The sequence below is a fragment of the Nothobranchius furzeri genome, chromosome 11 (assembly GCF_043380555.1).
Source record: "Nothobranchius furzeri strain GRZ-AD chromosome 11, NfurGRZ-RIMD1, whole genome shotgun sequence".
NCBI classification, from domain to species: Eukaryota; Metazoa; Chordata; class Actinopteri; order Cyprinodontiformes; family Nothobranchiidae; genus Nothobranchius; species Nothobranchius furzeri.
The window spans coordinates 69,662,197-69,680,415 of record NC_091751.1 but is presented as its reverse complement, the minus strand read 5'-3'; the positions used below and the strand labels follow the sequence as shown (position 1 = coordinate 69,680,415).

Below are 18,219 nucleotides of genomic sequence, written 5' to 3'. Positions count from 1 at the left end.
AGCTGTCGTTCAAAGTAAGTGAATTCAGGCTTGACCTGAATCCACACACCCTGCTATCTGCCTGAAAATGTCAAGATCCTCAGTATGCTGATCAGGGCATGAAAGTACTTATACATATTATGTCCTTGAGTCCCACAGATTAGAATTTCCATTTCAGGCAAAAAGGCAAACATCACATGCCGAGTGCAGAAAACTGGAAAGGTTACCGAGTCTTATCTGCAATTATGCAAAAACACAGAGTGGCCGAGCCCGTGCACGCTGCTACAAAGAGAATCGACAATGCCTTGATGTTGCTTACAGCATTTCTCTCTCGACTGGAGAGCTGCAGCACGCAGCACATCCTAAAGGAGAATGCAGGCAGGAACAGCTGACTACACACTACTCACACCTTGTCGAGTTGTGAATTATGAATGCAGGCAATTAAAATTTAAATCACCAGCTTTAGTGACAAAATGCAGTTGGAAACTTTTCTTTTTCACCTGGAGTTTCTTTAGGAGGGTCTTATTTGTGCACAAGAACAGTTGCTTTAATTATATTCACGTCTTCAAGGCTCGAGTTTTACTTTACCAACAAACCTGAGACGCCCGATTCTGTTCGACCGTCTTGTGTTGTCAGCTTTTCTGATGTGGAGCCGCTAAGATGTTGACAGCTCCACTTCTGCGCTCATTGTGTCACCTGCTTCATTTTAAGAGACGGGGCTTTATTCCTTCTCCGAGAGGAAGAAAGCTGAGGAAAACAAACCAAACTTTGGTTCACAGGTCACACAGAAAAACCAGATTTTTATTTATTTCCATCAACAGCTGGAGATAAAAATAGTTCTGTTTCAAAATAAAGGCTCTCATCTTCAACTGTGCCTCTGAATATTCAACACAAGGGCAACGGTGCCCCCTTGTGTCAAATATAATTAACAGGCTGTTAACGACAGTCTGATGAGAGCCGAAGTGCAACGCTTCAAAAGGCGTGTGCGGATCTGCAGAGTGGAGAGTTTCCTCCGTCCGGCTTGTATTTAGCTTCCGCTGTCAGAGCTCTGGGCACTCTGCACCTCTCTGGGCTCGAGCAGCTGCTCGTAGGACAGCATCGTCATGACCTGCAGACACACACAGAGCCATGCTGCTTCAGAGAACACAGAGTGCAGCGTCATGAGTGTCTCAGCAGCATGCAGAGGTGAGGGTTTCTGCAAGAACTCCCTATGGCTCCGGTTTTATCACAGCTACTTGCGCCAAACGTTAAAAATGCATTTTAACCATTGAACTTGTTGGGTTTTGTGTGAAAACAGTTAAGGGTCCAACATGTGGGATGAAGAGACACCTATGGTGGAGAAAAACCAAACTGTTTAGTTATGCTGCATATAAAGTAGTTCATGCAGGATGATTGTACTAACTCACTAACTAACTAAAACTTTATTTATAAAGCACCTTCACACGGCCCAAGGACCAAACAAAGCGCTGCACAGCAGAAATAAACATTAAAGTAAATTTAAAAAATATAAAACCATTTAAAAACCAACAAAAACATGCAGATAAAATCTAGGCGGGGCAGCAAAAAGTACAAAGCCATCAGTTAACGGGACTCTTCCTGCATAAAAGCTAAAGAATAAACGAGTGTTTTCAGCTGGCTCTTAGGCCTAGTCCACACGTAGCCGGGTTTTTTAAAAACGAATATCCACCCCTCCAAAAACTTGCATCCACACCACCTCGTTTAAAAAAAACTGTCCACACGTACCCGGATAAATACGTTGTTAAGGACATGCCAGACCTGTAGGTGGCAGTACTTCCCCCGTTCTTAACCTCGTCCTTCGTCTGTGGTCTTCCGCAAGGAGCAGTAATTCCGCTTGCAAAAGCAAACAAGCAGAAAGCGCTTGGACAATTGATAAAGCGAGCGCAGCTCTGAGGGCATCCATGCTGCCGGCTAGTGTAAACACAGGTCGCACATGTGATGTCAGCATTTTTTTTGTCGCGGAAAGTGACGTTGCGGACCTTAAAACTCCGGTTTTGTCTGTCCACACGCAGACACCCAAAACGGAGAAAACGCAGATCTTCACTTTGGCCGGAGTTTTTAAAAAGATCTGTTTTCGTGTGAAAAAACTCCGTTTTCATGTGGATGACAGACCAAAACGTAGAAACATATCTACGTTTTGGCAGATCCCCGGCTACGTGTGGACAGGGCCTTAAACTTGCCGAGCGTGGTGGCCTGTTTAGCCCATGCAGGTAGCTCATCCCAGAGCCTCGGCCCCAGCACCGAGAAAGCACGACCCCCTCGAGATTGTAGTCTGTGTTTAGGAACGACCAACAGTCCTTGTTGTGCTGACCAAAGGTTCCTTGAGGGAACATAAGGCTGGATCAGATCCGATAGATAACGTGGAGACAACTCATGTAAACATGTAAAAACAAACACCAGAACTTTAAACGAAACTCTAAAAGAGACTGGAAGCCAGTGTAGGGATGCCAAGACAGGCGTGATGTGTTCAGATCTCCTGGTACCAGTCAGTAACCTGGCTGCCGCGTTTTGGACCTTCTGCAGTTTCGCTATGGAGGCCTGCTGGATGCCTGCATAAAGCCAGTTACAGTAGACCAGTCTGGTGGTAATGAAGGCGTGGATGACCGTTTCCAGATGTTTAGGAGATAGCAGCGGCTAGCTATTCTCCTGAGATGGAAGTAGCAGGATCTGATTGTTCCATTGACCTGGGTGTCCAGTGTGAGCTCACCATCCAACTTCACCCCCAGGTTGGTGACCACCGCCTTCTCAAAAGGTGCTAATGAAGGAGTCAATCCCTTGGGCACATCCATGTTTGTTTTTCGGGCAGAACAGGACAGTCTCAGTTTTATTCTGGTTGAAGAACAATACATTTTGAGCCATCCACAACTTGACCTTCTCCAAGCAGTCCAGGATTGTGGCACAGGAGTTCAGTTTCTGCCCCGTAACCGGAGGATTGCAGGTCTGTCGCTGTGTCTTTGGGAACACTTGACCCTCCTTGCCTGCTGGTGGTGGCCGGAGGAGCTGGTGGTGTGGTGCCTGTGCTCAGCAGCCTTGCCTCTGTCAGTGCGCCCCAGGGCAGCCGAGGCTCATGACCACCTGGAGTGAATGACTGGTTATGTTGGAAAGTCATTTGAGGGCTTGCAGATCCCAACAAGGAGCTACCAAAGACAGGCCATTGGTCATTTTACTGTAAGTAAGTGACCCTCTTGTTCATCTGCTTGTTAATCGGATCTGCCTGCTGGCTGATAATGTTTTTGCCTGTCTGTGCTTGTCTGTCAGAATGGATTTGAACAGAAATTTCCAGAAAATAATCCTGATTAGGTTATAAAAAATGGAGGTGAATCAGGACATACCAGCCTAGAGCCACCGGCCCCTTTCTTAGGTACACCTGTTTGTTAAATAGTCAGCCAATCAGACGGCAGACTGACCAAGTTCAACCTGAGCATCAGGATGGAGAAGAAAGGAGTTTTAAGGGACTTGAATGTGACACTGTTTGTGGTACCAGACAGGTGAGTCCACGTATGTCTGGGACATGAACCCACAACCATCTCCAGGGTCAGAGGTCAGATTGGACCATTTCCAACTCCTGGTTTGTCCATCTTGACCTGAAGCACAGCTGGCATTTGACCCCCAGCTGCCTACCCTGCCTCCATTGCCTCTGTGTGGACAAACTAAGAAGATGTAATGTGTTTGCAGTACGAGACCTCGTTCAGCTTACTGTTATCATGATGAGGAGAGTCAGCATCATGCCCAGCATTAGGTACAGATTGTTGGTCAGCCCTCCAGCCCAAAGAGGACCCAAGATGGTGGCCAGGCCTCCTACAGAGCGTCGGACTCCTTGGCTGAACCCTTTTAATGAGGAATCAATATAATTCAAGCTTACAGAAACACTTAGGAATAACTCCATATAATTATCATTATTACAGCAGACATGAACTCTTTGAACCTTGTGTTTTCTCTGCTGTGACTTTAGAGAAGAGCGACACCTGAGACACGGCAACAAAGGGAAGTCCCAGCAGCTGCAGAAACACTCCGATGATGAAGGCCGTCAGCTCCCACTCATATCCGCCTGGCAGAAAATAAACAAACAAATAACATTTTAAAAGCCCAGTGGAATCTCTGAAACCTTGGTGGAATATCACACACACCACGTAGTCGGGAAGATTTAGTTCAACTAAGGAATACTTCAGAACTGAGCAGTGTTGGGAGTAACGCGGTACAAAAGTAATTAATTACTGTAATGCATTGCTTTTTGCTGTAATGTGGTAATGTAAGGCATTACAGGGAAAGAAAATGGTAATATTTACTCGGTACAATTGTCAGTAATGCAGTAATTACAACGCATTTTTAAACCCAGAATCAAGATGTGGGTTTCCCAAAAATTCAAATTGCAGGAAGCCTGAAAAAAGATCCAGTATCCACATATATGACGTCATTTATGGACTCAGCTTTGCGGGCATTCTTTGAGCAGAGAGGACGCAGCGGTAACGGCTCAAGTACTCCAGCTGCGTCCTGCGCGCGGCCGCTGTTATATTCACAAAATCACTCCACCAAAACAAAGTCATTCATTTGTGATCGTTTATATCAGCCCCTATTCTCTGGTACTTCATGTACTTTTCAGCTGAGTTCATAATCTGTGCGCCGGTGATTTCAGCTCATTGCTGCTGGAGCGCAGCGCATGTTAAGTTTGTTTTTAGTTTGTGTTCGGTAGATCCCTTTGGCTGGTTAGTTAGAAAGTAGGAAATTAGGAAACAGTTTTTCTGGAAGACGGAGAAAACATGCAGCATGCAGGAAGGTTAGAGAGAGAAAGGGCCGGAAATTATTCTAATAACATCTAGAAAAAAAAGTAGGTAGATTTATCCCCAATACACATTTTTACCAGTGAAAAGCAATAATATATAAGCATTTAATATTTATACGTGTGATAGAATCAGATCACCCCAGAAGTCAGTCCCACATCCAGGGCCGTATCAAGACATTTGAGGACCAAGGCAAATATAGGCTTGGAGCCCCCACCACCTCACTCCCTGCTCAGTTAATATAAGATGGCAGCGTGCTGAGAGTACAGATTGTTGTTGCTTTTATTTAATAAACAATCATTTTAAAGTACTGTTATTATATCTGACTGTTTACAACAGCAATCCTAGCTCAGACACCACATCACCTTCCACATATATGTCATGAGCTCACTGAGCGTCACATGACCAGATTCATACTGAAGTTGTTTTGGGGAAAGTTACTTCAAGTAATGCAAAAGTAGTGTAATGCCTTACATTTTCAGATTTAATGCCAGACTTTTCACGTGCACCAGGAAGATGTTCGCTAGCTCCCGGTTTAAGGTCCTGGTTGGTTCTCATTTTCAGAGTTCTGCATGGTCCAGCTCCTGAGTACACCTCAGAGCTGCTGACTACAGTCCATCAAGTTCCCTCAGATCCTCGGGTCAGAGATTACTGGTCGTGCTTCACACTAAGTGTAGGACCAGGGGAGTTTTTTGTGTAGGTGAAACCTCCTCGACCTGGGCGGGACTCAAGTGGGGTGTGCCACAGGGGTCTGTACTGGGTCAGCTTCTTTTTGCCATCTACCTAATACCGTTGGGGAATTTTCTTCGGTGGTTTGGTATGTGTTTTCATTTTTATGCTGACGACTGTCAGATCTACCTCCCCCTTCAGCGGGGGGTCGATGGGTCAATATCAAAGCTTAGAGGATGTGCGCCCCTGGATGGCTACAAACTTTTTACATCTGAATGATGCTAAGACTGAAGTAATTGTACTTAGCCCTGGCATGTCTACACGCCCACGCAATGCTTTGAATCTGGGCCCTTTAGCATCCAACATGAAGACCACCATCAGAAATTTAGGAGTGAAACTGGACTCAGCCCTAAAATTCAACACGCAAATCAACCAGGTTGTGCGATCGTGTTTTTTTAACTTGCACCGACTAGCCAGAATTAAGCCCCTGCTGTCCAGAGTACATCTAGAGACTGTCACACACACTTTTGTTCTTTCAAGTCTCGACTACTGCAATGCACTGTATGCTGGCCTTAGTCAGGGTGCGGTAGCACGCTTGCAGTTAGTACAAAACTCAGCCGCTAGGTTCGTGACCGGCACTAGGCTCAGGGAGCATATCACCCCTGTGTTGGCATCCCTTCATTGGCTGCCTGTGCAATACAGGGCAAAATTCAAGGTCTTGGTGCTGGCATACAGGGCCTTACAAGGAACGGCTCCAGCATATCTAGGCAAACTTTTGCATAGACACGCCCCCTCGCGGGCCCTTCGCTCAGCCGGCAGGGAGCTGTTGATCATTCCACGCACTAAGTGCAGGTCACGGGGGGATTGTGCGTTCTCGGTGTTGGCACCTGCACTTTGGAACCAGTTGCCTTTGGTGGTGCGTCAGTCACCCTCATTGGGGGTTTTTAAGACTCGCCTTAAGACCCATTTTTTTTCGTCAAGGCATTTCAGGTTTAGCAAATTTTACCTGGTTTCGATGCCCCGGCCTCTTAATCTTTTTCAGGATTTAATTTTTTGCTTTTACTCTCCTCTGTTAATTGATTTTATGTTGGTTTTACGATTGTTATATTTTATTCTGATGGTTTTATGTTTCAATTGTGTTGTGTTCAGCAGCTTGGGCGTCTGCATTGATCGCAGAAGGGGCTTTATAATGAAATGAAATGAAATGAAATGAAATGAAAGGGGTGATCAGGCCTCTTAGGTGGTGGCCCCAACACTGTGGATCACTCTTCCCCTGGCCTTGTGCTCTTCAACCTCAGTGAAGTAACAACACGTGTGTTTACTCAGTCTTTTAAGTGAATTTTTATTTCGTGATACTCTGTTTTATCTTTTCAAAAGTGCATGTTCACACTAGTGTTAGAATAATAAGCTCTATGATTTTATGTAGATTTATGTATGTTCTCTCTATTCTACAGGTTTTTATGAAGGACTTTGATGTTCTTTCTGTTAAATGTGCTTAAAAAACGTTACTCAATGATTTTCCCCAAACTTCCTGTTTCCAGACACCCTATTTTAAGACTAGGTGTTAGACTTTTCTTTTTGATAAACCTTCTAGTTAGGGCTAGATTTCTTCATCCTGGCTCATCCCTTTAGTTATGCTGCTCTAGGCTTGCTCCAGTTTCACACTGCAAGCATCAGCGGAACAGAGTGGCACCGCTTCAAATAGAATCCAGTTATAGTCTATGGCAGCGGTTCCCAAACTTATTTAGCCGCGCACCCCCTTCTATGTCCCGACCATGTCGACGCACCCCCAGCCCCCCACAACAGGGCATGGCTATATATATATATATATATATATATATATATATATATAATGGTATTTTTTCCCTCCACCTGAACCAATCCCCATGTAACCCTCTTACCTCTATTAAGGTAGCGCGACTCAGGGTTGTGAATGACCACAGTCACCAATTCTTGTCTTGCCCATGTATGTCTGATCTCTGAATTGTGTGTGCTGAAACTCTAATTTCCCTCTGGGATTAATAAAGTATTGATTGATTGAAAGTCTGACTTTTTTAAACTATATGTGTCACAACCTAAACCTTGTATATCTCATCTATGCCAGCTCATTTAAAACCTTAGTGTACTCGTTTCCATCCATCACGCTGTTTCATAGAGGACCAGCACATTCCTGTCCCCCCTTTGAGTTTGGCGTGACTGCAGTCACCTGGTCTGTCTAAATTGTCCCCAGGTGTGAATGTGTGCTTGTCTGTTTGTCCTGTGTGTCTCTGTGTTGTCCTGCGATGGACTGGCAACCTGTCCAGGGTGTACCCCGCCTGATTGCCCGAAGACTGCTGGAGATGGGCGCCGGCCCCCCGCGAACCTGCGTGGATAAGAGGGTATGGAAAATGGATGGATGCAGTCACATAAGTGAAACCCTGCGAGTTTTGTGTTTTTCTTTCTTTAATGGAATTGCCCCAATATAAATTATGTCTGTAAATTTGTCTCATGCATGTCTTTAGAATAGATTTTAAATAGTGTTGGGTTTTTTAAAGGGGCATTATGGAAGTGTGACAGCCAAAACATGTATAGAAATAATAAATGTCTTCTTCATACATTCTCCTGCAATGCCCTGGTCCTGTAGAATGAGCCCTGGCATTTTTACTGTGATTGCCTGTTTTTCTGTAAAATCACAGAAAAAGAGAGATGCTCGGGTCGAGCAGGCTGCTTCATGCGCGTTCACGCTCAGGCATCGCCCGTAGCATTTGCTATCCGTAGCTTTAGCAGCAGAGAGAGAGGCAGTGCCACTTTGTCGCTGTTCCTAACGCCTAGTGACAAAGCTAGCTACATTTCTGAGGACCCTTAGCTACTTTCTGTAGAACTTTCTTCTAGATATTTCCTGCAAATTAGCAACAAAATAGCCATTTTCACTCCGAACCGTTCTTTGAACGTTGTTTCAGCTGTCATCAAGGATATAAATGTTACAGATACCAAAGACGTCACTGGCGCTTTAGCTCATCAAGAAAGATGTTGGAGTCCCGTGCAGAAGTCCTGGGTTTGATTCTGGATGTGAACATAGTTTATTTAGAGTTTCTTTTTTACATTAATGGTATATTTTTACAGTAAGATGCCCAAATTTTTATTTGAGACTCGCCGAACGGCATTGAATTCACAGATAAAAAAGATGTGGGTTCAACTTTCATTTTGGAACAATTTTTCAAGCAAGGGAAGGGAATGATCTGAGCATGCAGGAGGACTGACCCATCATCAACCTTTGTCGGCTGTGCTGAAGAGAAAGCTACAGAACCAAATTATTTAATTAATTAGCTGCACGTTCTCCTGTCCTCTGTCCTCTGACACACACACACACACACACACACACACACACACACACACACACACACACACACACACACACACACACACACACACACACACACACACACACACACAAGGGACTATCTCAGCTGTTATTTTCGTTAAGGAGTGTGCACGTGCAGCATGCGCGCCTCGTGCACGAGCCTACTATTGAAGCTGCCGTGACGCTTTTGGCCTGAGGGGGCAATCGCGAGCATAAAAATTCAAAACTCCGTAAAGTCCCTTTAATGAATGGTTACGTGAGGACAGAGCAACCCGTTTCATCCCCGTTGGTTTTTACGTCCCCTCTACAAACGGGCTGGCACCGCCACAGATAGCTCCGTCAGAAAATGGAAGTCCTGCCAAGCTGGCGGCCACTTGGCTTTTGTTCGCTGCTTTGCATCATGCACACGTTTGTGTGAATTAGTGCCCACATGAATGGTTGGATGTTTTTCCTTGTTCAGCTGCACATTTCTAACCTGAAAATGAAAAGACATTTTGGCTAATTAAACCAGTTTCCTAGAGGCGGAGTCATTTCTTCTCAGGTAGTTTTGTGTTCGTGGGTTTGAGTGCAACTGTAACAAATGGGGAACAAATGTAGGCTACGCTTTTACAAATAGCATTTTTCTCTAACTAGATTACTGTAATCCACTTATGTGTACACAGGCAGTGCTCAGCACCAGCACCCGTCACTTGTAATCAGAGCCATGAACGTGACGAGCTGCAACACACACAGGCCAACATGAACACACAGGATCCAGCTTGCCTGTGTGATCTCCTGCTGGTCCACCAGTGCCTGAATGAAATCATTCAGAGCCCATTCACTTCAGACGCTATGAAACCCAATATGGCTCTGCTGCGGTCTACACACAGACACCAGTCGTTCGGAGAGCACTGGCTCAGAAACAAAGAGTTCGTGTGTGTCTGGGTGTGTTTGTGTGTTTTCACATGCAGATTAGCACCTTGTGGCTTGCAGAGAAAAATGAGACACCAGATACAGGAGCTGCAGCAGATGACCAGGCCCGCAGCCAGCACCACACGGTCTGCCACCTTCCCGCTCAGCCAGCGCACGAAGAAGAAGCCCAGGATGACCTCCACCCCACACAGGCTGTACATCAGACTGTTGGCCAGCTCACCAAAGCTGAAGTAGCGTTGGGTCAGAGGAGTCACCATGGTCTGGGGTTGGTTCAGAACATACTTTAGTCAGGAGAGGAGAAAATCATGACCTGCATGTAACCAAAAACACATGTAGGAGCCTCCTGGCACAAACTTCAGCGTACACAATCACTAAAAACAGCATCTGAAGCAAGTGAAACCAAAATGTCTCATTGAGTGGCGTTGCCATGTTGTGTTATTGGTTCAGAGTCTGAGACTTGGGATGTGGGGCTGAAAGACACCTCCACACTCATGTATACAAACACCACCAATTACCATTAAAAATATGAGTAAACACAATATCTGACCATGCAGCTGCAGGTTAACTCAAGCCAACTTAGCTTATCTCAACTCCACATTTATTTACATGGCACTTTATAAACATACAGAATGCCACCTAGGTGCTGCGGCATATACCCATCATGCATTGCGTAATAAAACTGATAAAAACAAACACAAGAGTAAGGATGATGTGGTACATTGATGTAGTTTTGTAAATGCTTATTTGGTGTACTACCACTCCCCGTCACCAGGCAGCAGCAGAGGAGGCGCTGTAACCACCCTCTTAGCTGGACAGTGGAGAAAACCACATGTTCTGCTATTAAACTAGCTAAGTTGCACAACCTGCTCCTCGTGGCTCTCTTTGTGAAGGTGAAGATATCACAGACAATACGACTCAACTCTCTATACGTGGGAAAAAACTATCCAAGATGCTCTGCAGCCAGCCACCAGAGGGTCCGTTGCAACTCTACACTACATGAAGTCAAAATAATTGATGACACAGAGTCCAGATTTACTCTGTTCTGAGTTGCGAGTAGTTCAGAGTAATGGAGGGGTGTCGCAAGGTCACATACCTTCATGCACTGTTACAATGACGTCAGCAGAGGTGGTTTTAGAATCGAGAACGATCGGGGGCTTAGCCCCGATTAGTGATAGTCCCTCCCCTGGCCTCTACAGCTACACGAATAATTTCTGCAAGCCTACTGCGTTGACCATTGGCGCTGCTTTTCCACCAGAGGGAGCCGTCAGTCAACGAGAACGAGGGTCAGTCACCAGCGAGTTGAGCCAAACGGGATTTTATCATTTGTGTATTATAGCCAGGGGTAAGTGTAGGGTTTACCCTTATGGGCTCGACACACGGGAGGCGACAAACGGCCTCGAACAGCGAAATTTGTCGCTTTCGCTTTTATTACCTGACACATGGGAGGCGATCCGCGGCAGCGGCCAGCGGCAAAGCCGTCTACGCGTTCTGTTCCATGGCGAAATCGAAACTTCCGTTGTTTTGATTGGCTGTGTCAGGTTGGAGGGAATTAAGGTTATTTAAGCGGTTCAGAGTTAATAAAGTGGTAGATATGATGTTTCACAAGGTGCTGCTAGAGTTATGTGAAATATTACTTCTGATTTTACTATGAAACATAATAATAATCAACTTCTCCTCCATGTTTGCTCGGAGGTGTACGGAGCATCCTGTCCGCTCAGTGAATGAAACCTCCGTTGATTGGTCCTCGTCCGAGCGACAGCGATGAAAAGTTGAAAATGTTTCAACTTTCTGGGATCGCGTCGCTGGGTCGCCTGTGCATGAGCGCAAAATTTCACACCCATGTTTTTCGCGTTTCGCTTGGTAGGAGGGAGACCTGCGATTATTGCTTTGTTGCGCACGTCTCATTGAAAATGAATGGAGAAGCGATGTCGCCTCCCGTGTATCGAGCCCGTTATGCCATATCAGACTGTTGTATAAAGTAGTGGTGCTAGAGGTTAGCATTAGCGTAGCCTGTTTTTAGATGTTTCCCAGTTAGAATGCTACAGATTTGATTAAACGAGGGATTAGCGTGTTCTGTATAGTTTTATAAAGACTTGGGAGATAATTTACCTGTTAGAATCGGTTGTTTCTGAGCAGAAACATATAAACATCGGCTGTTTGCTGGCACTTCAACGCTACACCAGCCTTGTTAGCCTGTTGGGCTTTGAGTTCTGGCTGGTGTCTGATTTAGAGTTTTTCTGTTTAAACATTACAGATTTGATTAAAATAATAAACTCTAATTTCCCTCTGGGATTAGTAAAGTATCTTTGAAAATGAGTAATTAGCAGCCCCTGCAGAATCTGATGAAGGCTTAGGATGGCTGCCTAAGGCCCTGTCCACACGTAGCCGGGGATCTGCCAAAACGTAGATATTTTTCTACGTTTTGGACTGTCATCCACACGAAAACTGATCATTTTAAAAACTCCGGCCAAAGTGAAGATCTGCGTTTTCTCCGTTTTGGGTGTCTGCGTGTGGACAGACAAAACCGGAGTTTTAAGGTCCGCAACGTCACTTTCCGCGACAAAAAATGCTGACATCACGTGTGCGACCTGTGTTTACACTAGCCGACAGCATGGATGCCCTCAGAGCTGCGCTCGCTTTATCAATCGTCCAAGCGCTTTTTGCTTGTTTGTTTTTGCAAGCGGAATTACTGCTGCTTGCGGAAGACCACAGACGAAGGACGAGGTTAAGAACGGGGGAAGTACTGCCCCCTACAGGTCTGGCATGTCCTTAACAACGTATTTATCCGGGTACGTGTGGACAGAGTTTTTTTTTAACGAGGTGGTGTGGATGCAAGTTTTTGGAGGGGCGGATATTCGTTTTTAAAAAACCCGGCTACGTGTGGACTAGGCCTCAATGTCTTCACCAAGAAGATTATCTTTTAGCCTGTGATTGTTTATTATAAACAAAGTGTGTATCTGCTAAAAAATGAAAAGTAATGCACATACTTCTGAAAGTATAACAATAATGTTGGAATACAGCATATAGTAATAAAACATTGTTTATAGATACAAGAGCTGTCCAAAAAATGAAGTTGTAACTGGATAAAATGTGAAAAATCTGTATTTATTCTAACTGTATCCTCGTGATTTTTCATAGACATGATTTGGAAAGGGGGTGATGGAGCACGGTGACAGTCTAACCAAGGGATCTTCACACATGTGAGTACTAAGTTGTCTCTGTAAATGGGTGTCACATCAGTCAGAGAACGTTAAAAAAGTAGGTTTGTTCCTGTGTGGAAGTTCAATAGAGAATTAATGAGGAATACAACCATGTTCATGTTTCAAGTTTTTATAAAAAGTCTCTGGTGTCAGACTAAAACCTTTGTTTACTTTATTCAGAACTGAACCATCTGATGTCACACCTAACAATGAAACAAGAGTTGTTTCATCTTCAGAAGACAAAACCATAGAAATGGACGGTGGTGATGAGGACGGCATTATTTCCTACTATTTCAGCTGTTAGCTGTATTTTTCTCTGAATGGTTTTCTCCCCAGAAGAAGCTACAATGATGTTCTGCTGAGCTGTGGTGGCCTCATGGAGGGGGCCATCGACTAGCACACTGCTGCTAACCACTTAAACCTAAACACTTCTACGACTTGGCTTTTAGACAGTGACTCGTTTTGTTTTAATGTGTTCTTAGTGTTCCTCATGTTTAATTTGCTTTTATTGATCAGTATTTTTATCCTGTTTTTTGTTGCTTTGATTAGTTGTGATTTGGTCCAGCCTTTGGGCAGCTCCCATGCTGCATTTTAAGGGGCTCGACACACGGGAGGCGACCCGCGGCAGCGGCAAAGCCGTCTACACGTTCTGTTCCATGGCGAAATCGAAACTTCCGTTGTTTTGTTTGGCTGTGTCACGTTGGAGGGAATTAAGGTTATTTAAGCGGTTCAGAGTTAATAAAGCGGTAGATATGATGTTTCACAAGGTGCTGCTAGAGTTATGTGAAATCTTACTTCTGATTTTACTATAAAACATAATAATAATCAACTTCTCCTCCATGTTTGCTCGGAGATGTACGGAGCATCCTGTCCGCTCATTGGTCAGTGAATGAAACCTCCGTTGATTGGTCCTCGTCCGAGCGACAGCGATGAAAAGTTGAAAACATTTCAACTTTCTGGGATTGCATCACTGGGTCGCCTGTGCACGACACGTGCACGAGTGCAAAATTTCACACGCACGTTTTTCGCGTTTCGCTTGGTAGGAGGGAGACCCGCGATTATCGCTTTGTCGCGCATGTCTCATTGAAAATGAATGGAGGAGAGGCGATGTCGCCTCCCGTGTGTCGAGCCCATAAATGTGCTCTATAAATAAATGATGGTAAGGTAAACATTCCCCCTCTCCTGATAACATTTTACTTTCTTTGACATTGAATGTGCTACTACTAGTTTATCTGTTGAATTATACATTCATTAGGATAAATACAATAACGTTTACCTCTCACTAAATAGAATATTTACTAAGAAATCACAACGTAACCATAGAAACATTACTTGGTAATCCAAAGTGTTCAAATGAAGGCAACGGGACTTTTGGTTTCTTGAAGACGTTTTGCTTCTCATACTGGAGCCTTGTCAATTCTAACCAGAATATGGGAGAGTCAAGCCTATAAACTGTAGCTGTCTGTTGTTATTTAACGAGCAGAAACTACTCTGGGTACCCCGCCTCTCCATATCCTGATGAGCACGAAATGTCAGTCATCAGGACTTTACACAATCGGGCCGAGAACATTCCTAAAATAATTACAACTATGACATATAAAGTTTTGGGTGCATGTGTGCGTTCAGAGTGGTGATCACTTGGAGGAAGTAACTGTTCTCGAGCCTTGAATTAAAGCATTGCTTTTGAATTGTGGTAGAAGAGCATCATTCAAAAGCACTGTCCCAGAAAAGCAAGAACACTTTTCTAACAAGCAGTGAGTCTAAACACCTGTCAGCCGGTGCAGAGGTCCGACCGAGTCGCAGAAATCATTTTCTACAGTCGTCAGTCACCTCCAAGTGCTGGTCCGCAAAATACCGGTTTATGGCTTTTTTTATTTTATTTCTGTAGAAACATTGTTTAAAAGCAATTTCATTAGGTTTAGATTTACTATTACTTTTCATTTGAAACATATTTATTTTTGGCAGTTTGTAAAAAGAAAAACTTGAAAGACTAAAATGATTACATTATTTATAGTAAATAAAAAATAATTTATTCTGTTTTGTAGATTTTTTTCTTGTACGTCTACTTTACTCTCTTCACACATTTTCATCACCCAGAGCATCCTCTTCTCTGTTATTCACCACCTACGTACCATTAGGCTACTTTGCTGCCATTCGCTTTCTTTCCAGCACAACTTTACTGGTACATTATAGTACTGGTACTTTTATGGTGCGCCAAATTGGACCGGTGTTTATGGTTTTTGCTTTTCCTGGCATCCATATTTTTACATTTGATTTGTCATGTTATTCTAATTGTATGGGTCAACTGTCGAAGGGCAGAGAATACTTGGTTATATAATTATGTTGGTTTAGTACTCAACAACGCTGGTGGCATCTATTTTTGTCGAGTTGGAAGCTGGAATGCAAAACTAGCCCGTTACGTCATTTCCTGTTTAGAAATTCTGAGTTCTGTGGACAGCTGGAATGTTTGATGAGTCCAGATAAAACCTCCTAACATCAGTTTCATCTGCAGGCAGCTGAAGCCCTTTTTCAGGGGAGAATCCAGCAGGCTACTCTACACAACTGTTCCCTCTCTGGTGGACGTAGGTACTGCATGTCAATTCTAAACAATTTTTTTACCCTTCAAAAGTCAAATTTAACCGTCTCAGGCTCAAACTAAATTTTGATAAAAGGACGAACAACTAGGTCCTTCAGGGGAACTTCTGAGTTAAAAAATGCTGATGAAATACGTGTGTGGAGTAACCAGGTAGGTAGGTTTTAACGTTGCAAATCTTCAACGCCTGCCTCCGGAGGGTTAAATTTGTGGCTTTTCGGAAAACATCCAGGACTCGAGCCCCAGTAGTACCCACCCACTAACCCCGCCCACAGAGGTCAGAGAACTGATCAGGTGCCACTTTACTCAGTTAAAAAATAAATCCACCACCAAATTGTCTTGACTATAGATTTCTTCATCTCAGATGGAACAAATAAATCGTCGTCGTCGTCTTCCTCCGCTTATCTGGGTCCGTGTCGCGGGGGCAGCATCCCAACTAGGGAGCTCCAGACCGTACTCTCCCCGGCCACCCCCATCAGCTCCTCCGGCAGGACCCCAAGGTGTTCCCGGACCAGATTGGAGAAGTAACCTCTCCAACGTGTCCTGGGTCGACCCGGGGGTCTCCTGCCGGCAGGACATGCCCGAAACACCTCCCCGGGGAGGCGTCCAGGAGGCATCCTGACCAGATGCCCAAACCACCTCAACTGGCTCCTTTCGATCCGGAGGAGCAGCGGTTCTACTCCGAGTCCCTCCCGAATGTCCGAGCTCCTCACCCTATCTCTAAGGCTGAGCCCGGCCACCCTACGGAGGAAACTCATTTCGGCCGCTTGTATCCGCGATCTCGTTCTTTCGGTCATTACCCAAAGCTCATGACCATAGGTGAGGATTGGGACGTAGATCGACCGGTAAATCGAGAGCCTGGCTTTCTGGCTCAGTTCCCTCTTCACCATGACAGATCGGCTCAGCGTCCGCATCACCGCAGACGCCGAACCAATCCGCCTGACAAATAAATCATGTCTGTTAATCAAAAAATTAGCTCAGAGAGAACTAGAATCCACAGAAGTCAGTCCTTAAACCCACTTGGAAATGTTATGAAGTCTTTCACGTCAATGCAGGTCTTATCAAAGCTACGAATGGGTCAACAAAGCACTGACCCTAGCCCTAACATGTCATGTTTACTTTACTTGTGTGTTTACTTTAGCTGTATTACAAAGCTGCTCTCACCTCCAGCGCTGTCTGGTTGAAGAGAGTGATGAACTGAGCCGTGAGGAGAACTACAACTTCCTCTCTCAAGAACTCTGCAGAGAAACATGAGAAATGAATGGAAACAACAGATGATGATGATGATTATTATTATTGTTATTATTATTATTATTGTTATACGTCAATCTTATATGGCACTTTTTAGGCCACTCAAAGACGCTTCACAAAAAGACAATAAACACATAATGAAATTAAAATAATGAACAAAACTGGGGGCATACTGGGTTAGTATTAGGGGAAAGCCAATTTGAAGAAGTGGGTTTTTAGCAGTGATTTGAAAAAAGAGAGAGAGGTGGCATTCCTGATGTTTAGTGGGAGAGAGTTCTAAAGTGTGGGGGCAGCGGCTGCAAAGGCTCGATTCCCCATGGTGGGGGGTGCTGTTTTGAAAGGGGAAAGGAGACTGGAGTCAGCAGAACAAAGGTGCCAGATAGGAGAATGGTGATGGAGAAGTTCTGTCAGATAGGATGGCATAAGGTTATTGAGGCATTTGTAGGTGATGAGGAGCAATTTGTAATTGATCCGGTATGGAACAGGGAGCCAGTGGAGTTGTTTGAGTACCGGAGTAATGTGGTCCCTGGAGCGGGTGTGGGTGAGTAAACGTGCTGCTGAGTTTTGGATGTATTGGAGTTTTGTAGGGCAGAGGAAGGAAGTCCGTAAAGAGTGCTGTTACAGTAGTCCAGTCTAGAGGTTATGAAGGCAAAGATGAATGTTGGGGCAGTGGAGTCAGAGAGGGACGGACGGAGGTGGAAGAACAAAACCCTGGTGATATTGTAGATGTGAGACTTAAAGGAAAGAGAGGAGTCAAAGATGGCACTTGTAGCATCCAGAAATGGTCAGTTTTCATCTATATTTTGGCCTTGTCAGACAGGTCATCTTCAGACATTAATCTGCCTCTGTGGGTCTTCCAATCTTCTGAGCTTCAAGAAAGATTCTACAGTGCGTGTTGACACTTAGATTGTCAACATCATGCTCCTTCCTCGAGGACTCTCTGCCGAGTAGCGTCTTATCTATACCTTGCTTCACAGAACAAAACATGAACTTTCATAATGAAATCATATAATGAAATGAACAATATGGTTAATAGAATCAGATAATGAATGGACAAGGTGTAAAATGAAAGGTTTGGATTCATCTGTGCTTAAATTAATAAGGTAGATTAATCTGTGCTTAGATTAAGAAGGATGAAATGAATGTGTTCTTGCAATGACCCATTTATTTAATCAGAGTATGTGACTGGACAAGCTCACACACTCACCATTTCTCCATGATGCAAAGTTAAAGTAATTGCATGCACACTGTGATTTCCTTATCCACAAATCAGAGCATCTTCGTATCTGGAAAAGGCGTGGGTTCTGGTGTTTGTTTGTTAACACCTCTTAACCTATTTTGTCCTGATTGGCCACGTAATCACAATATGAGAATTATTAAAACAGAACTCACTTCCTGAGTGATTCAGTTTTTGAGTAGACCTTCGGAGTGGCCAATCCGAAGGGACTATTTGAACCATCAAAGCTTTCGATAAGCCGT

General features: G+C 44.4%; 1 protein-coding gene across 1 annotated transcript in view; it reads right to left on the bottom strand.

Moving 5' to 3' along the window:
* Positions 1-759: 759 nt before the first annotated feature.
* Positions 760-18,219, bottom strand: part of mfsd8l2 (major facilitator superfamily domain containing 8-like 2) — a 46,067-nt gene continuing 28,607 nt past the window's right edge. Inside the window, exons 7-11 of the mRNA XM_015957749.3 lie at positions 16,654-16,727; positions 9,743-9,956; positions 3,923-4,045; positions 3,695-3,825; positions 760-1,087 (exon numbers count right to left, since the gene is read on the bottom strand). Coding sequence (XP_015813235.1) covers positions 1,007-1,087; positions 3,695-3,825; positions 3,923-4,045; positions 9,743-9,956; positions 16,654-16,727 — 623 coding nt within the window. The 3' untranslated portion in view covers positions 760-1,006. The remainder of the gene's footprint in view (positions 1,088-3,694; positions 3,826-3,922; positions 4,046-9,742; positions 9,957-16,653; positions 16,728-18,219) is intronic.